This window comes from Haematobia irritans, chromosome 3, assembly GCF_050003625.1.
Source record: "Haematobia irritans isolate KBUSLIRL chromosome 3, ASM5000362v1, whole genome shotgun sequence".
Taxonomy (NCBI): Eukaryota; Metazoa; Arthropoda; class Insecta; order Diptera; family Muscidae; genus Haematobia; species Haematobia irritans.
Window position 1 is genome coordinate 196940848 of NC_134399.1, and position 16773 is coordinate 196957620.

A 16773-nucleotide genomic window follows, 5' to 3' on the forward strand; every position below is an offset into this window, starting at 1 on the left:
GTCCATAAACTAGCATAATATGTTTGCGACGAATATGTTAATATTGCAGAACATATTATATTAGGGACACAACTTTGCTTTTAAATATAATATGTGGGGATGCAAACATATATTAATTTAAAAATTACCTGTAAACATATAGGTGTTTAAAACGAGAGATCGAGATATTATGCTGCAAGTAAAAAAATGAAAGTAATCAATTGGCGCCTTAAAATATATGCAAGAAAATTACATTAAAAATTTGGTACGTGATGTTAGAATATGGTATCCAACAACCATGTAGGAATTGGTTCATATCAGCCCATAATTATATATAGCCCCCATATAAACCGATCCCAGATTTGACCTCCGGTGCCTTTTGGAAAAGCAAAATTAATACGTGGTGGTAGTATATGATATTTAACAACCATGCCAAAAGTGGTCCATATCATTCCATAATCATATATAGCCCCCATATAACCGTCCCGCATATTTCAATTCTGGCTCTCTACGTATCGTGCAAAAAGTCCATATCGATTTGTAATTGTTTGTAGATTTACCTATACATAATTTTTATACCCTGCGCCACACTGTGGAACAGGGTATTATAAGTTAGTGCATATGTTTGTAACACACAGAAGGAGACGAGATAGACACATGTTGTTTTTGGCAATAATGCTCAGGGTGGGTCCCTGAGTCGATATAATCATGTCCGTCTGTCCGTCTGTCTGTGAACACATTTTTGTGATCAAAGTCTAGGTCGCAATTTAAGTCCAATCGCCTTCAAATTAAACACATGTTCCTAATTTGGGTCAGAATAGAACTCTATTGATTTTGGAAGAAATCGGTTCAGATTTAGATATAGCTCCCATATATATCTTTCACCCGATATGCACTAATATGGACCCAACAGCCAGAGTTTTATACCGATTTGCTTGAAATTTTGTACAAACATAAAACTTAGTCGTATAGTCAAGTGTGCAAAATTTGATTGAAATCGGTTCAGATTTAGATATAGCTCCCATATATATCTTTCGCCCGATATAGACTTATATGGCCCCAGAAGCCAGATTTTTGGCCGAATTTGGTTGAAATTTTGCACTAGGAGTACAATTAGTAGTATAGTCAAGTGTGCAAAATTTGATTGAAATCGGTTCAGATTTAGATATAGCTCCCACATATATCTTTCGCCCGATATGGACTAATATGGTCCTAAAAGCCAGAGTTTTGGCCCAATTTGGTTGAAATTTTGCACAGGGAGTAGATTTAGCATTGTAGCTATGCGTGCCAAATTTGGTTGAAATCGATTCAGACTTAGATATAGCTCCCATATATATCTTTCACCCGATATGCACTAATATGGACCCAACAGCCAGTGTTTTATACCGATTTGCTTGAAATTTTGTACAAACATAAAACTTAGTCGTATAGTCAAATGTGCAAAATTTGATTGAAATCGGTTCAGATTTAGATATAGCTTCCATATATATTTTTCGCCCGATATGGACTTATATGGCCCCAGAAGCCAGAGTTTTGGCCCAATTTGGTGGAAATATTGCACTAGGAGTACAATTAGTAATATACTCATGTGTGCCAAATTTGATTGAAATCGGTTCAGATTTAGATATAGCTCCCATACCAACATTTTCATTGTTAAATCGCCACTCCTTAGTCGAAAAGTTGTAAAAATGACTCTAATTTTCCTAAACTTCTAATACATATATATCGAGCGATAAATCATAAATAAACTTTTGCGAAGTTTCCTTAAAATTGCTTCAGATTTAAATTTTTCCCATATTTATACCCTTCACCACTACTGTGGTACAGGGTATAATAAGTTTGTGCATTTGTATGTAACGCCAGGAAGGAAAAGTCTGAGACCCATCGTTTAGTATACCGATCGTCTTAGAATTAAATTCTGAGTCGATTTAGCAATGTCCGTCTGTCTGTCTGTCTGTCCGTCTGTCCGTCTGTCTGTCTGTCTGTTGATGTATTTTGTGTGCAAACTACAGCTCGCAGTTTTAGTCCGATTGTCCTAAAATTTGGTATAGGGTCCTGTTTCGGCTCAAAGACGATCCCTATTGATTTTGGAAAAAATCGGTTCAGATTTAGATATAGCTGCCATGTATATTTTTCACCGATCTGGTCATAATTGGCGTGTATATCGACCGATCTTCCTCAAATTCCGTACATCCGAATATTTTATGAGTCTCGAAAAACTTGCAAAATATCAGCCAAATCGGTTCAGATTTAGATATAGCTCCCATATATAGCTTTCGCCCGATTTACACTCATTTGCCCACAGAGGCCAATTTTTTGCTCCGAAGTCTATCAAATTCTGTCCAGATCGAGTGATATTTAAATGTATGTATTTGGGACAAACCTTTATATATAGCCCCAACACATTTGACGGATGTGATATGGTATCGAAAATTTAGATCTACAAAGTGGTGCAGGGTATAATATAGTCGGCCCCGCCCGACTTTAGACTTTCCTTACTGGTTTTTTTACTAAAATTGTGTTCCACCCTAGTGCATTACCCAACTTAAATTTTGAGTCTATAGATTTTGTAAAAGTCTATCAAATTCTGTCCACATCGAGTGATATTTAAATGTATGTCTTTGGGACAAACCTTTATATATAGCACCCAACACATTTGACGGATATGATATGGTATCGAAAAATTAGATCTACAAAGTGGTGAAGGGTATAATATAGTCGGCCCCGCCCGACTTTAGACTTTCCTTACTTGTTTTGTCTAATATATACCACGTATGGACTAACTCACAATTTAGAAAACGATGTTAAGAAGATTGTTGATGACAATCCATGGTGGAGGGTACATAAGATTCGGCCCGGCCGAACTTACGGCCGTATATACTTGTTTTATTACACCTTGTTTCACTACAGGATATTTCTTAAACTAACACATTATCAGTATGGAATAAAACAAGGATTGCTTTAACTCTTTCCTTGTCAACAAATCGTTTAACAATTAAAAACAACAAAAAATTGAAAAGCTAGGCGAATATCTAATGCCACACATTTAATAGGGCATTTCTATATCACACTCATATACGTTTTGTGCATGTGTATGTCTATCGTTGTGAATGTAAAATCATTTGTATTGAAATTGGGTCACAATGTGTCTACTCATTTTCTAACTATCTCTCGCTCTTGTTCTCTGTCTCTCGCCTTGATATCGCATGCAATGCTTACCAAAACCATCATTCGTCATTGCACTTCGCTTGATAAGACGAACAAAAAAAAAATAATAATAATAATAATACCGCTACCGTACGTCTAGTATTATTCTCTTACTGGGCACACTCTCACTCTCTACTACAGGTTGTTTCATAGGGCTATTGCAGCTGATATTTTGTTGCCCTTTTTTTTGTTTGTTCGTATTCGATGTTATATCCGCACCTATGTGTGTCACCTAATGACGTCACTTGCCGCCAGATATATACTACTACAGGTATATACAAAAGGCTGTATACTATATACATATATATCGAAATGAATTTGTTCGTAACTATGTATGTATAGCAGCAGCTCGGCAAAAATGCAACGTCTGTCTGTGTTGCATTCACTTATGAGCTATGAATTGGTTACTCATCGTTCTAGGTGTCCTTCTGCTGCGTATTGTCGATTCTGTGGTGGAGGCTTTTACCATTTACGCAGTACATCATTTTTCAATGATATAAACTAAGAGTATTCTATTAATGAAAAAACCAAAAAAAAAAACAAAAATAAAATAAAAATCGTATTAAAATTTGATAGTTACCTATAGAATAGAGAATAAGTTTTAATTGAATTTGAAATTGTACAATTGCTTTATTTTCCTATTTTTTCCGAAAAAATATTTATAAGGATGCATCGGAAAAATAAAAAAAAAACAAATATTATTCCAGGATATATTTCTAATGATCGATATAATGTTAACAAGATTTGCATAAATTTATTGGTTGTGGAATGAATGGGTTTACTTTGTGAATATTTTTTTTTTTTATTTTATTGTTCAATAGCAAAAAATGTAGAAAACAGCATCAAATTTAGAATTACAAAAGTTAGAGAGAGTAAAAAATTTAGGAAACAGTATCAAATTTGGAATTATAAAAATTAGAGAGAGTAAAAAATTCCTACAGCATCAAATTTTAAATTACAAAAATTTGAGTGATATTGCAAAATTTGAACAAAAAATTTGAAATATGGAAAAAATTATTTAAATCAAAAATTTTGGCATTCTGAATAGGTGAAAGAACAAAATCAAACGAAAAATGGAATTGCACAGGGTGGCTGATATGTAATGCAACAAAAAGAAAACGCTGTATTTTTTTTTTCTAAATCATCACATTTTAAAATCACTTAATATCTGATTGAATTGACTACATTTGGCATGAGTTCTGACCAAACCTTTACTTCGAATTGTAGAGATAAAAATAAAGAGAATTATAGATTCTCTCTTTCTATTATTTATTATTCTCTTCATTTTAAACTCTACAATTCGAATTCAATTAACAATAATGACATTTAAAAGATACAGAAGGCCTATGCGGCACTATATGCGTGCCAAAGGCTGATCGGGGAACGCTGGGAGATGAAGCGGTCCTTATTTCACTGACAGCAGTTATAAGACCCGTAGCCACCTATGGCTGGTGGACCATTAGGTTAGGTTAGGTTAGGTTAGGTGGCAGCCCGATGTAACAGGTTCACTTAGACTATTCAGTCCATTGTGATACCACATTGGTGAACTTCTCTCTTATCATAGAGTGCTGCCCGATTCCATGTTAAGCTCAATGACAAGGGACCTCCTTTTTATAGCCGAGTCCAAACGGCGTTCCACATTGCAGTGAAACCACTTAGAGAAGCTTTGAAACACTCAGAAATGTCACCAGCATTACTGAGGTGGGATAATCCACCGCTGAAAAACTTTGGCCGAAGCAGGAATCGAACCCACAACCTTGTGTATGCAAGGCGGGCATGCTAACCATTGCACCACGGTGGCTCCATTATTGGACATCGTAACAATATACAGAAATTCGGCAGGTTAAACAGAACGGCTCTCATTTACATGAGTGGTGCGATGAGGACAACGGCCACTAATGCTCTAGAGGTTTCAATGGGAATTTGCCCGCTTGATCTACACATCAGGAAGACAGCCGAGGTGATACTCATGAGACTGAAGAGCTTGGACTTACTCGGAACCACGGTCTGCAGGCACACGGAACTTATCGCTTAAGTTGGGCAGCGCTTAAGGACGGAGAATATGGCGACCCAGCATGTATATGAGGGCAAGCTAAGATTGATTTTCCCTAGTATAGATGACTGGGAGGAAAAGCGCATACTTTTTGGAGATCTGAACATTTATACGGACAGATTGAAGATGACTGAAGGAACGGGCAGTGGTATCTACTGCGAGGAGCTAGGAATCAGGGAGTCCTATGGAATGAACAACGCATGCAGTATCTTTTAGGCGGAGGTACTTGCTATTGTCAAAGCTGCGGTGCTCCTGTTGATGAGACCGATAATCAGAAGCGATTCTGCTTCGACAGCCAGGCAGCAATGAAGGCCTTTGGATAACACGAACATAACGTCGAAGGTAGTCAGCCGCTGTCGTAGAGAACTCAGGGTTCTCCCTGAACAGCATAATATAACTCTGTGCTGGGTACCTGGACATTATGGAATAAGGGGCAATGAAGAGGCAGATGTACTGGCTAAGGAAGGGGCACGCGGCACGGGAGTCATATGGAATGGACAACGCATGCAGTATCTTTCAGGCGGAGGTACTTGCTATTGCCAAAGCTGCGGAGCTTATGTTGATGAGACCGATAATCAGAAGCGATATGTGCTTTTTCATCGACAGTCAGGCAGAAATGAAGAACTTGAATAATACGAACATAACGTCGAAGGTAGTCAGCCGCTGTCGTAGAGAACTCAGGGTTCTCCCTGAACAGCATAATATAAATCTGTGCTGGGTACCTGGCCATTATGGAATAAGGGGCAATGAGAAGGCAGATGTACTGGCTAAGGAAGGTGCACGCGGCACGGATAACATCGCCATGGACATTTTCCCCCCGCTATCTTTATATACTTACAGAGTCAATGCTAAATATGATGAACTGTGGAAGGAACGATGAACTTCCTCTGAGGGTTGCGAGCAGACCACGCTGATATGGAACGAGAAGAGTAATAGGAACTCAGGATTTCTAATGGCGACGAATAGAGAGGATTTCAGGCCGTTGATAGGCATCATCACGGGACACAATACACTTGGGAAGCATATGGTAACAATTGGCTTAATGACCGATGATATTTGTAGAGGGTGCCCGGAGGCTACAGAAGACTCTTACCACTATCTGTGCCAGTGTGCGGCATTATCTTTTAGAAGAAACAAGATACTGTGGCTCTGTTTTCTTTCAATATATTACTGAGGTACGGGACTGTAATTTAAAGGATATACTCGCATTTATCAAGGCTTCAGGATGGAAAACCTAGAGAACCGTAAAGAAGATGTGACCGTTCAGGGCAGAGGAAGACAGATGTCGAAGAGGAAAGAAATAACCACGAGGAGTTACAATGGACCAGCATGGTCTAAGTGGACGCAATTTTCCGTACTAAGGATTTGGAGTCATCCTCTATAACCTAACCTAAAAAGATACAGAGAAAAATAAAACGAAAGGAAAAGCAGAGAATTTATACACAAAATATTTTATTGGATATTAATGTTAAGATAAAAGAGGGACAAAGAATCATGCCCTTCAAATGGTCATCACACGCTGGACGAAAGTAGCTCTGCGGTATTTTTACCTATTCTCGGAATAGCACTGCCTTAATAAGCTCGATACTTTGGTATTGTTTAGTGGCAACATCTATGGTCTTATTCCAAGCTCATTACTCAACATGTGTTGCATCTCTTCTCACGATTTGGGGGCCACGGGTCATGGCTCTCAAAACGTTAATCTTTACGATAGAGTTATCAGTTGGCAGATTGCAATACAAGGGTTGTCCAATCTAATTTTATTTCTTGATGAATATCATTTTGAAAACTTTGGCTTTTTAAAACGTTTAAAGATTTAAACAAGTATAAACGGCCGTAAGTTCGGCCAGGCTGAATCTTATGTACCCTCCACCATGGATTGCGTAGAAACTTCTACGAAAGACTGTCATTCACAATTACTTGGGTTTTGGTATCTTAAATCGTTTTCTAAATTGTGAGTTAGTCCATACGTGGTATATATTAGACAAAAAAAGGTAGGTGTAGGTAAGTCTACAAATAATTACGAATCGATATGGACTTTTGCTCGGTACGTAGGGAGCCAGAATTGAAATATGGGGGTCGCTTATATAGGGGCTATATACAATTATTGATATGGACTAATTTTTGTGTGATTGGGGATCGATTTATCTGAGGGCTATATATAACTATAGACCGATATGGACCTAGTTAGGCATGGTTGTTAACGGCCATATACTAGCACAATGTACCAAATTTCAACTGACTAGGATGAAATTTGCTCCTCCAAGAGGCTCCAAAACCAAATCTCGAGATCGGTTTATATGGGGGGTATATATGATTATGGACTGATATGGACCACTTTTGGCATGGTTGTTAAATATCATATACTACCACCACGTACAAAATTTCAACCGTACAAAATTGTTTCTCCAAAAGGAATCGGAGGTCAAATCTGGGGATCGGTTTATATGGGTGCTATATATAATTATGGACTGATATGAACCAATTCCAGCATGGTTGTTGGACACCATATACTAACATCACGTACCAAATTTCAACCGAATCGGATGAATTTTTCTCTTCGAAGGGGCTCCGGAGGTCAAATCTGGGGATCGGTTTATATGGGGGCTATATATAATTATGGACCGATTTGGACCAATTTTTGCGTGGTCATTAGAGACCGTATACTTACACCATATACCAAATTTCAGCCGGATCGGATGAAATTTGCTTCTCTTAGAGGCTCCGCAAGCCAAATTGGGGGACTTTTTTGGTTTGCGACTGTCGCAAAGTTGTAAACGTCGTAAACGTCACATACGTGTCATAAATGTAGAAAAAGTAACAAAAGTCGCAAATTCATAATACTTTAGTCGCGTCAGCTAGGCAGCAAATTCGATGATATCCAAGACGATGGTATGTGCGAAGAGAAGGTTTTAGTCCCCACATTTTCCCTATTGCCTTTTGCAATAGGGAAAATGTGTCTCCTGTCCAAGGTATTTTGCACACTCCCCAACGGGAATGTCGATACCACCTAAGGAAATAGGCTTGACCGTGGCAAAACTTTCACAAATTTCTGCAGAAACTCACAGCGAATGCTGTCAAGCTAAATTAAAAAATGTTCAGGATTTCTTCTATTCAAAATTATGTTTTCTGCAGTAGGTTTACGAGTTTTGCGACATACGTATTATACCGTCGCAAATGTATGTCGCAAAAGTCACAGTTTGTGACAGGCCAACCCTGGTTTATATGGGGGCTATATATAATTATGGACCGATGTGGACCAATTTTTACATAGTTGTTAGAGACCATATACTAACACAATGTTCCAAATTTTAGCCGGATCGAATGAAATTTGCATCTCTTAGAGGCTCCGCCAGCCAAATCGGGGGATCGGTTTATATGGGGGCTATATATAATTATGGACCGATGTGGACCAATTTTTGCATGGTTGTTAGGTTATTAACACCATGTACCAAATTTCAGCCGGATCGGATGAAATTTGCTTCTCTTAGAGGCTCCGCAAGGCAAATCGGGGGGTCCGTTTATATGGGGGTTATACGTAAAAGTGGACCATATGGCCCATTTGCAATACCGTCCGACCTACATCAATAACAACTACTTGTGCCAAGTTTCAAGTCGATAGCTTGTTTCGTTCGGAAGTTAGCGTGATTTCAACAGACGGACGGACGGACGGACGGACATACTCAGATCGACTCTGAATTTAACCACGACCCAGAATATACATACTCTATGGGGTCTTAAAGCAATATTTCGATGTGTTACAAACGGAATGATAAAGTTAATATACGCCCATCCTATTGTGGAGGGTATAAAAAAAATTCAAATCTGAGTCTTAGCATTTAAATCCAGAATTAAGTGTTCTTGATTAGATTCAATGCCATTCGCCATCGTTTGGCTTTTACTATTTGTGATTTAAAACTATTGAAATTTTTTCCGGCCTCTAGAGTATGAACAGTTCCAAGAAATTATTTCAATTCAATTTCAATTTACTGGAATTATTCGACAAATACCAAAAAGGTACTTATTAAATAATGCAAATGCCAGAAATAAAATTCATTTTGTGCAAATTAAATATTTATACATATCACTTGTAGCCAACAAAAGCCAAAATGTTAAGAACTACTATAGAAGTCCAAAGAAAAAAAATTAAAAAAAAATCACTACAAATGTTTACTACATCCGGCCATCACACAAAATGTAGGAAATAGGAAAGCCGAGAAGTACTGGAAAGGACGTCTATATCTACTTGAAACATTACGATTGCAATAGTTTATGGTGTGGCAAATTATATTTGCCAAATTGATTTAGATTACAGTGTGAACTTTAACAACATTTTTGTCAAGTAGCCAAGAAAAAATTCCTAGTAAAACCCATAGTTTTGGTTGGTTACATTTTTTGGGGTTTTGCTTAAGTTTTTTTCTTTGTTTTTTGTAGCCTATTCAATGAAATTGTTGAATGTTCAAAATGAACATGAACATGAGTTTCCAGCCGTGTTTGCAATAACTTATGTTTTTTTTGGCAACATGCAAATTAAACTTAAACGACTTGAAAGACAGACGGACAGAAGGACACTTGTATATGCAACTACCAAGCCAAGACAATAAGACCATAGTTGGTTTTTTGGGCAATGCCTTGTTTTTGGTTTTTTTTCTCTCTTCGTTGGTTTAAAGCTCATGAATAAATTTATAAAACTATGTAGACTAGCTAGCATTTTTAAAATGCACCCTAGCAATAACAACAATAATAATTTTTCATATTTTTGTTTTTTTTTTCGTTCTTCTATTTCCCTTAGGTCTTTACCCAAATTGAGCAGTCAAGACGAAGAAGGGGGGGCTGGTCATGGCTATGGTGGCGGGCCACAACACTTTGAACCCATTCCTCATGATCATGATTTTTGTGAAAGAGTCGTTATAAATGTAAGTATTATTATTGTTATTATTATTTTCATTATTATTATTATTATCAATCATTATATTCACTAGAAGTGGGCCCAAGCTCATTACATATCATATTTTTAATGTATATGTGTGTATGTATGTATGAAGATAGTTGGTTTTAAAAGCTTCCCCATAGGCTTACCAATAGAGTTTATATGTATATGTTGGTCAAAGTGCTCTTTAAATTGCATAAAGCCTCAAGTGAATTGCCATTATAGAGAAATTATCTACAATTAATGAAATGAGAGATGATAAACATTCATTAAAGGGTTCATTTAGGTGTGTGTGTGTGTGAGAGAGAGGCAGAGGGCGCGAAAGATTGGTAGGGAGAACCATTTAATTTAAAATTTAATGTGATGAGAGATAATAAAAATTCTTTAAAGTGTTCACTTCACAGACACATGTGAGAGGGAGAGCGCGAAAGATTGGGAGGGAGAACAATTTAATTCCAAAATTAAATCTCTTTGATAAAACAATAATCATGCAATTAAATGAAATATATGAAATCAGATAACTAATATGTTATAAAAGCCACCTGATTATTAAAAAAATTATTCCAAAATATATACTTTAATATATGAATTTTAAATTTAGTGACTAGAGAGCGTATGATTGATAATAGTTATGCAGTTCATTTATAAAATGCATACAAATTATTTATGGGAATTAAAATTTATATGTTGTAATACAGAATAAATTGACTACAACCAAGAATAGGGATACAAAAGTCGCAAACCGACTTTTGCCGACTATCATAAAACCCTTTTCGAAAAGTGAACCACATGGCTTTGGTGAACTAATACCAGAATTTGTTCTGATAATTGGTTGATAGTTTTGCTGCAAGTAGAGGATGCTGATGAGGAATGTTCTAATTCCGAAACGTGCGTCCATCCAACCATCTTGCAGTCTATAGGGTTTTGCCCCAATAAATTTGAAAAACATTCTTTTCCTCTGTTGGTTAAGCTACTCTTGTAGTTTAGTCAACGCAATGGTTTTTAATCTGAGATCAAAACATCAAATAAAATTTTCTATAAAAATTAAGTTTTGACAAAATTTTCTGTAGAAATAACATTTGAATAAAATTTTGTCAAAATTTTCTATAGAAATAAAGTTTGGACAAAATTTTCTAAAAAATTAAAATTTTGACAAAATTTTCTATAGAAATAAAATTTTGACAAAATTTTCTATAGAAATAAAATTTTGAGGAAATTTTCTATATAAATAAAATTTTGAGGAAATTTTCTATATAAATAAAATTTTTACGAAATTTTCTATAGAAATAAAATTTTGACAAAATTTTCAATAGTAATAAAATATTTACAAAATTTTCCATGGAAATAAAATTTTGATAAAATTTCCTATAGAAATAAAATTTTGAGGGTATTTTCTACAGAAAAAAAAATTTTGACAAAATTTTTTATAGAAATAAAATTTTCACAAAATTTTCTATAAAAATAATGTTTTGAAAAAATTTCAATCAAAATAAAATATTGACAAAATTTTCTATAAAAATAAAATTTTGCCAAATTTTCTATAGAAATAAAGTTTTGAGGAAATTTTCTATAGAAATAAAATTATCTATAGAAATAAAATTTTGACAAAATTTTCTATAGAAATAAAATTTTGACAAAATTTTCTAAAAAATTAAAATTTTGTCAAAATTTTCTATAGAAATAAAGTTTGGACAAAATTTTCTATAGCAATAAAATTATGACAAAATTTTCTAAAAAAATAAAATTTTGACAAAATTTTCTATAGAAATAAAATTCTGACAAAATTTTCTATAGTAATAAAATTTTTACAAAATTTTCTTGGAAATAAAATTTTGATAAAATTTCCTATAGAAATACAATTTTGAGGGAATTTTCTATAGAAATAAAATTTTGACAAAATTTTTTATAGAAATAAAATTTTCACAAAATTTTCTATAAAAATAATGTTTTGAAAAAATTTCAATAAAAATAAAATATTGACAAAATTTTCTATAAAAATAAAATTTTGCCGAATTTTCTATAGAAATAAAGTTTTGAGGAAATTTTCTATAGGAATAAAATTATCTATAGAAATAAAATTTTGACAAAATTTTCTATAGAAATAAAATTTTGACAAAATTTTCTAAAAAATTAAAATTTTGACAAAATTTTCTATAGAAATAAAATTTTGACAAAATTTTCTATAGAAATTAAAATTTTGACAAAATTTTCTAAAGAAATAAAATTTTGAAGAAATTTTCTATATAAACAAAATTTTTACGAAACTTTCTATAGAAATAAAATGTTCACAAAATTTTCTATAAAAATAAAATTTTTAAAAAAATTTTCTATAGAAATAAAAGCTTGACAAAATTTTCTATAAAAATTTAGTTTTGACAAAATTTTCTCTAGAAATAAAATTTTAATAAACGTTTCTATAGAAATAAAACTTTGACGAAATTTTCTATAGAAACCAAATTTTGTCAACATTTTCTATAGAAATAAAGTTTTGACAAAATTTTCTGTAGAAATAAACATTTAACAAAATTTTCTATAGAAAAAAATTGACAAAATTGTCTGTAGAAATAAAATGTTGAAAAAAAAATAAGTTTTGACAAAATGTTCTCTAGAAATGAAATTTTAATAAAAGTTTCTATAGAAATAAAACTTTGAGGAAATTTTCTGTAGAAACCAAATTTTGTCAAAATTTTCTATAGAAATAACGTTTTGACAATATATTCTATAGCAATAAAATTAGGACAAAATTCTCTATAAAAATAAAATGTTCACAAAATTTTCTGTAGAAATAAACATTTGACAAAATTTTCTATAGAAAAAAATTGACAAAATTATCTATAGAAATAAAATGTTGAAAAAAAATTCTATAGAAATAAAACTATGACAAAATTTTCTATAAATGTAACATTTTGACAACATTTTTTATAGAAACAAAATTTTTTAAAAATTTTATATGTAAATAAAAATTTTACAAAATTTTCTATAGAAAAAAAATTGACAAAATTATCTATAGAAATAAAATGTTGAAAAAAAAATAAGTTTTGACAAAATGTTCTCTAGAAATAAAATTTTAATAAAAGTTTCTATAGATATAAAACTTTGAGGAAATTTTCAATAGAAACTAAATTTTGTATAGCAATAAAATTATGACAAAATTCTCTATAAAAATAAAATTTTATCAAAATTTTCTGTAAAACTAAACTTTTGACAAAATTTTCTATAGAAAAAAATTGACAAAATTATCTATAGAAATAAAATGTTGAAAAAAAAAATCTATGGAAATAAAACTATGACAAAATTCTCTATAAATATAACATTTTGACAACATTTTTCAAAGAAACAAAATTTTTTACAAATTTTATATGTAAATAAAAATTTGACAAAATTTTCTATAGAAATAAAAATTTGAAGAAATTTTCTATAGAAATGTAATTTTGTCAAAATTTTCTATAGAAATAAAGTTTAGAGGAAATTTTCTATAGAAATAGAATTATCTATAGAATTAAATTTTGACAAAATGTTCTATAGAAATAAAATTGACAGAATTTTCTATAGAAATAAAATTTGGACAAAATTTTCTATAGAAATAAAATATTGAAGAAATTTCCTATAGAAATAAAATTTGAAGGAAATTTACTCTAAAAATAAAAAAAATGACAAAAATTTCTGTAGAAATAAACATTTGACAAAATTTTCTATAGAAATAAAATTTTGATAAAATTTTCTATAGAAATAAAATATTGAGGAAATTTTCTATAGAAATAAAATTTGATGGAAATTTACTCTACAAATAAAAAAAATTGTCAAAATTTTCTGTAGAAATAAATATTTGAAAAAAATTTCTATAGAAAAAAAAATTGACAAAATTATCTATAGGAATAAAATGTTGACAAAATTTTCTATAGAAATAAAACTATGACAAAATTTTCTATAAAAATAAAATTTTGACAAAATTTTTTATAGAAACAAAATTTGTAAAAATTTTTTTATGGAAATAAAAATTTCCCAAATTTTCTATAGAAATACAATTTTGAGGAAATGCAATTTTGTCAAAATTATCTATAGAAATAAAGTTTTGAGGAAATTTTCTATAAAAATAAATTTTTTACAAAACTTTTATTAAAAATACAATTTTGACAAAATTTCCTATAGAAATAAAGTTTTGAGGAAATTTTCTATAGAAATAAATTCATCTATAGAAATAAAATTTTGACAAAATTTTCTATAGAAATAAAATTGACAGAATTTTCTATAGAAATAAAATTTTGACATAATTTTCTATAGAAATAAAATATTGAGGAAATTTTCTATAGAAATAAAAATTTTACAAAATTTTCTACAGAAATAACATTTTGACAAAATTTTTTATAGAAATAAAATTTTCTCTCAAAATAAGATTTCGAAAAAGATTTTCTATAGAAATAAAAGTTTGACAAAATTTTCTATAAAAATTAAGTTTTGGCAAAATTTTCTGTAGAAATAAAATTTTAATAACATTTTCTATAGAAATAAAACTTTGAGGAAATTTTCTATAGAAACCAAATTTTGTCAAATTTTTCTATAGAAATAAAGTTTTGACAAAATTTTCTATAGCAATAAATTATGACAAAATTTTCTATAGAAATAAAATTTTGACAAAATTTTCTATAGAAATAAAATTTTGACAAAATTTTCTATAAAAAAAATTACAAAATTATCTATAGAAATAAAATGTTGACAAAACTTTCTATGGAAATAAAACTATGACAATTTTTTATAAAAATTAAGTTTTGACAAAATTTTCTATATAAATAAAATTTTGACAAAATAGAAATAAAACTTTTAAAAATTTTTATATGAAAATAAAAATTTTACAAAATTTTTTATAGAAATTAAATTTTGGGGAAATTTTCTATAGAAATGAAATTTTGTCAAAATTTTCTATAGAAAAAAAGTTTGGGCAAAATTTTCTAAAAAAAATAAAATTATCTATAGAGATAAAACGTTAATAAAATTTTCTATAGAAATAAAATTTTGACAAAATTTTCTGTAGAAAAAAAAATTGAAAAAAAATCTATAGAAATAAAAATGTGAAAAAATTGTATAGAAATAAATATTTTTAAAAAATTTTCTATAGAAATAAAATTTTGATAAAATTGTATATAGAAATAAAATTTAAAACAAAAATCTATAGAAATAAAATTTTGAAAAAATTTTCTATAGAAATAAAATTTTGACAGAATTTTCTATAGAAATAAAAATTTGAAAACATTTTCTATAGAAATAAAATCTTAACAGAACTTTCAATTGAAATAACATTTTGACAAAATTTTCTATAGAAAAAATTTTTTTTGTCAAAATTATCTGTAGAAATAAAATTTTGACGAAATTTTCTATAGAAATAAAATTTTGATAAAATTTTCTATAGAAGTAAAATTTGACAAAATTAAGAAAGTTCTCCCTTTTTGCAGAAGTAGAATTTTTCCCTTGATGGAAACTCTTCTAAATACAATCAAATGGGAGCTCATCTCCCACCCATATACTAACTACCGCAATTTCGCTTTGGAGTGTAGATCAACTTCCACTCCATAGCTCTTACCTGGAAGACTGTCACTGACCAACTGATCTGATCTAATTAGCGACTAAAATCGCCTTTTATATGTTAGGCAGTTGCGACATCACACATACGCACCCATATATCGTTGATCAATCTGCAAACGACTTGCACAACAAATCAAACTAGAGTCATACACATTTCCCCCGATAGATGACACCCCAAAATATCCCTTAAATTAAAACTCCATCTTCAAGAGATAATAACTGTATTTTAATGGTTAATAGAGTAGGAATAAATTCAACATTAGGACGAGGCTCTCCAACTTCTACCGTCACACTTTGCACCAATATTTCCTACGCTTATATATATAAATAACAATTAATTTACCATTAATAAAGTTCATTGTACGAAGAATAATTATTGGAGCGGAAAACAAAAGATTTATGAAAAGAACGGCAACCCCAAATAAAGATGAGAACAGAAAATTAATGCTTAATAATTTTCTTAGCCAACTCCTGTTAGATTTATCTCCATTGATAATTACTTAGTATAAAAATAGCAGGAAATCTACTATTACTGTTTTTAATGATGGTGATTAATTTTAGACTTATCGAGGATTAGTAATGGATGGAGGTAAATGAATTAATTACTTTCAATCAATTAGATTTAAGTCTATTTAAGGCATTTTTATGGCGACGAAGGAATAATCAGTATTTAACATCAATTCTGATATGAATGGAATAAATTAAATGATTATTTTAAAATTTCCTTTTATTCCAAAACAGACAATTGTTTTGAAATGTATTGCATATAGAAATTATATTCTGAGATCTTGACAAATAAGTGCCGATATGGGTGGTCTTTTACAAAATTTGCCACGATAAATAGGAACTGGAAAGTTATATGGCAATTTGATTTTAAGCTGATCTGCTGAATGTTACATACAAATAGAATCCATAATACTGCGAAAAGTAGTAGGTATTGTTTTATTGTCCACTGTAGGTATTATTTTTTAAATTTGGAAAATAATTTTGTACGCATTAACATTCCTAAAACAAATTGTTTGGGGTT

General features: G+C 31.0%; 1 protein-coding gene across 2 annotated transcripts in view; it reads left to right on the forward strand.

Annotated features, from left to right (window-relative positions):
- Sh (Potassium voltage-gated channel protein Shaker) overlaps nucleotides 1–16773 on the forward strand; it is a 695621-nt gene that overhangs the window by 535161 nt on the left and 143687 nt on the right. For both annotated transcript variants that reach the window (XM_075301323.1, XM_075301324.1), the window contains exon 2: nucleotides 10032–10155. In XM_075301323.1, the coding sequence (XP_075157438.1) occupies nucleotides 10032–10155 (124 nt within the window). The remainder of the gene's footprint in view (nucleotides 1–10031; nucleotides 10156–16773) is intronic.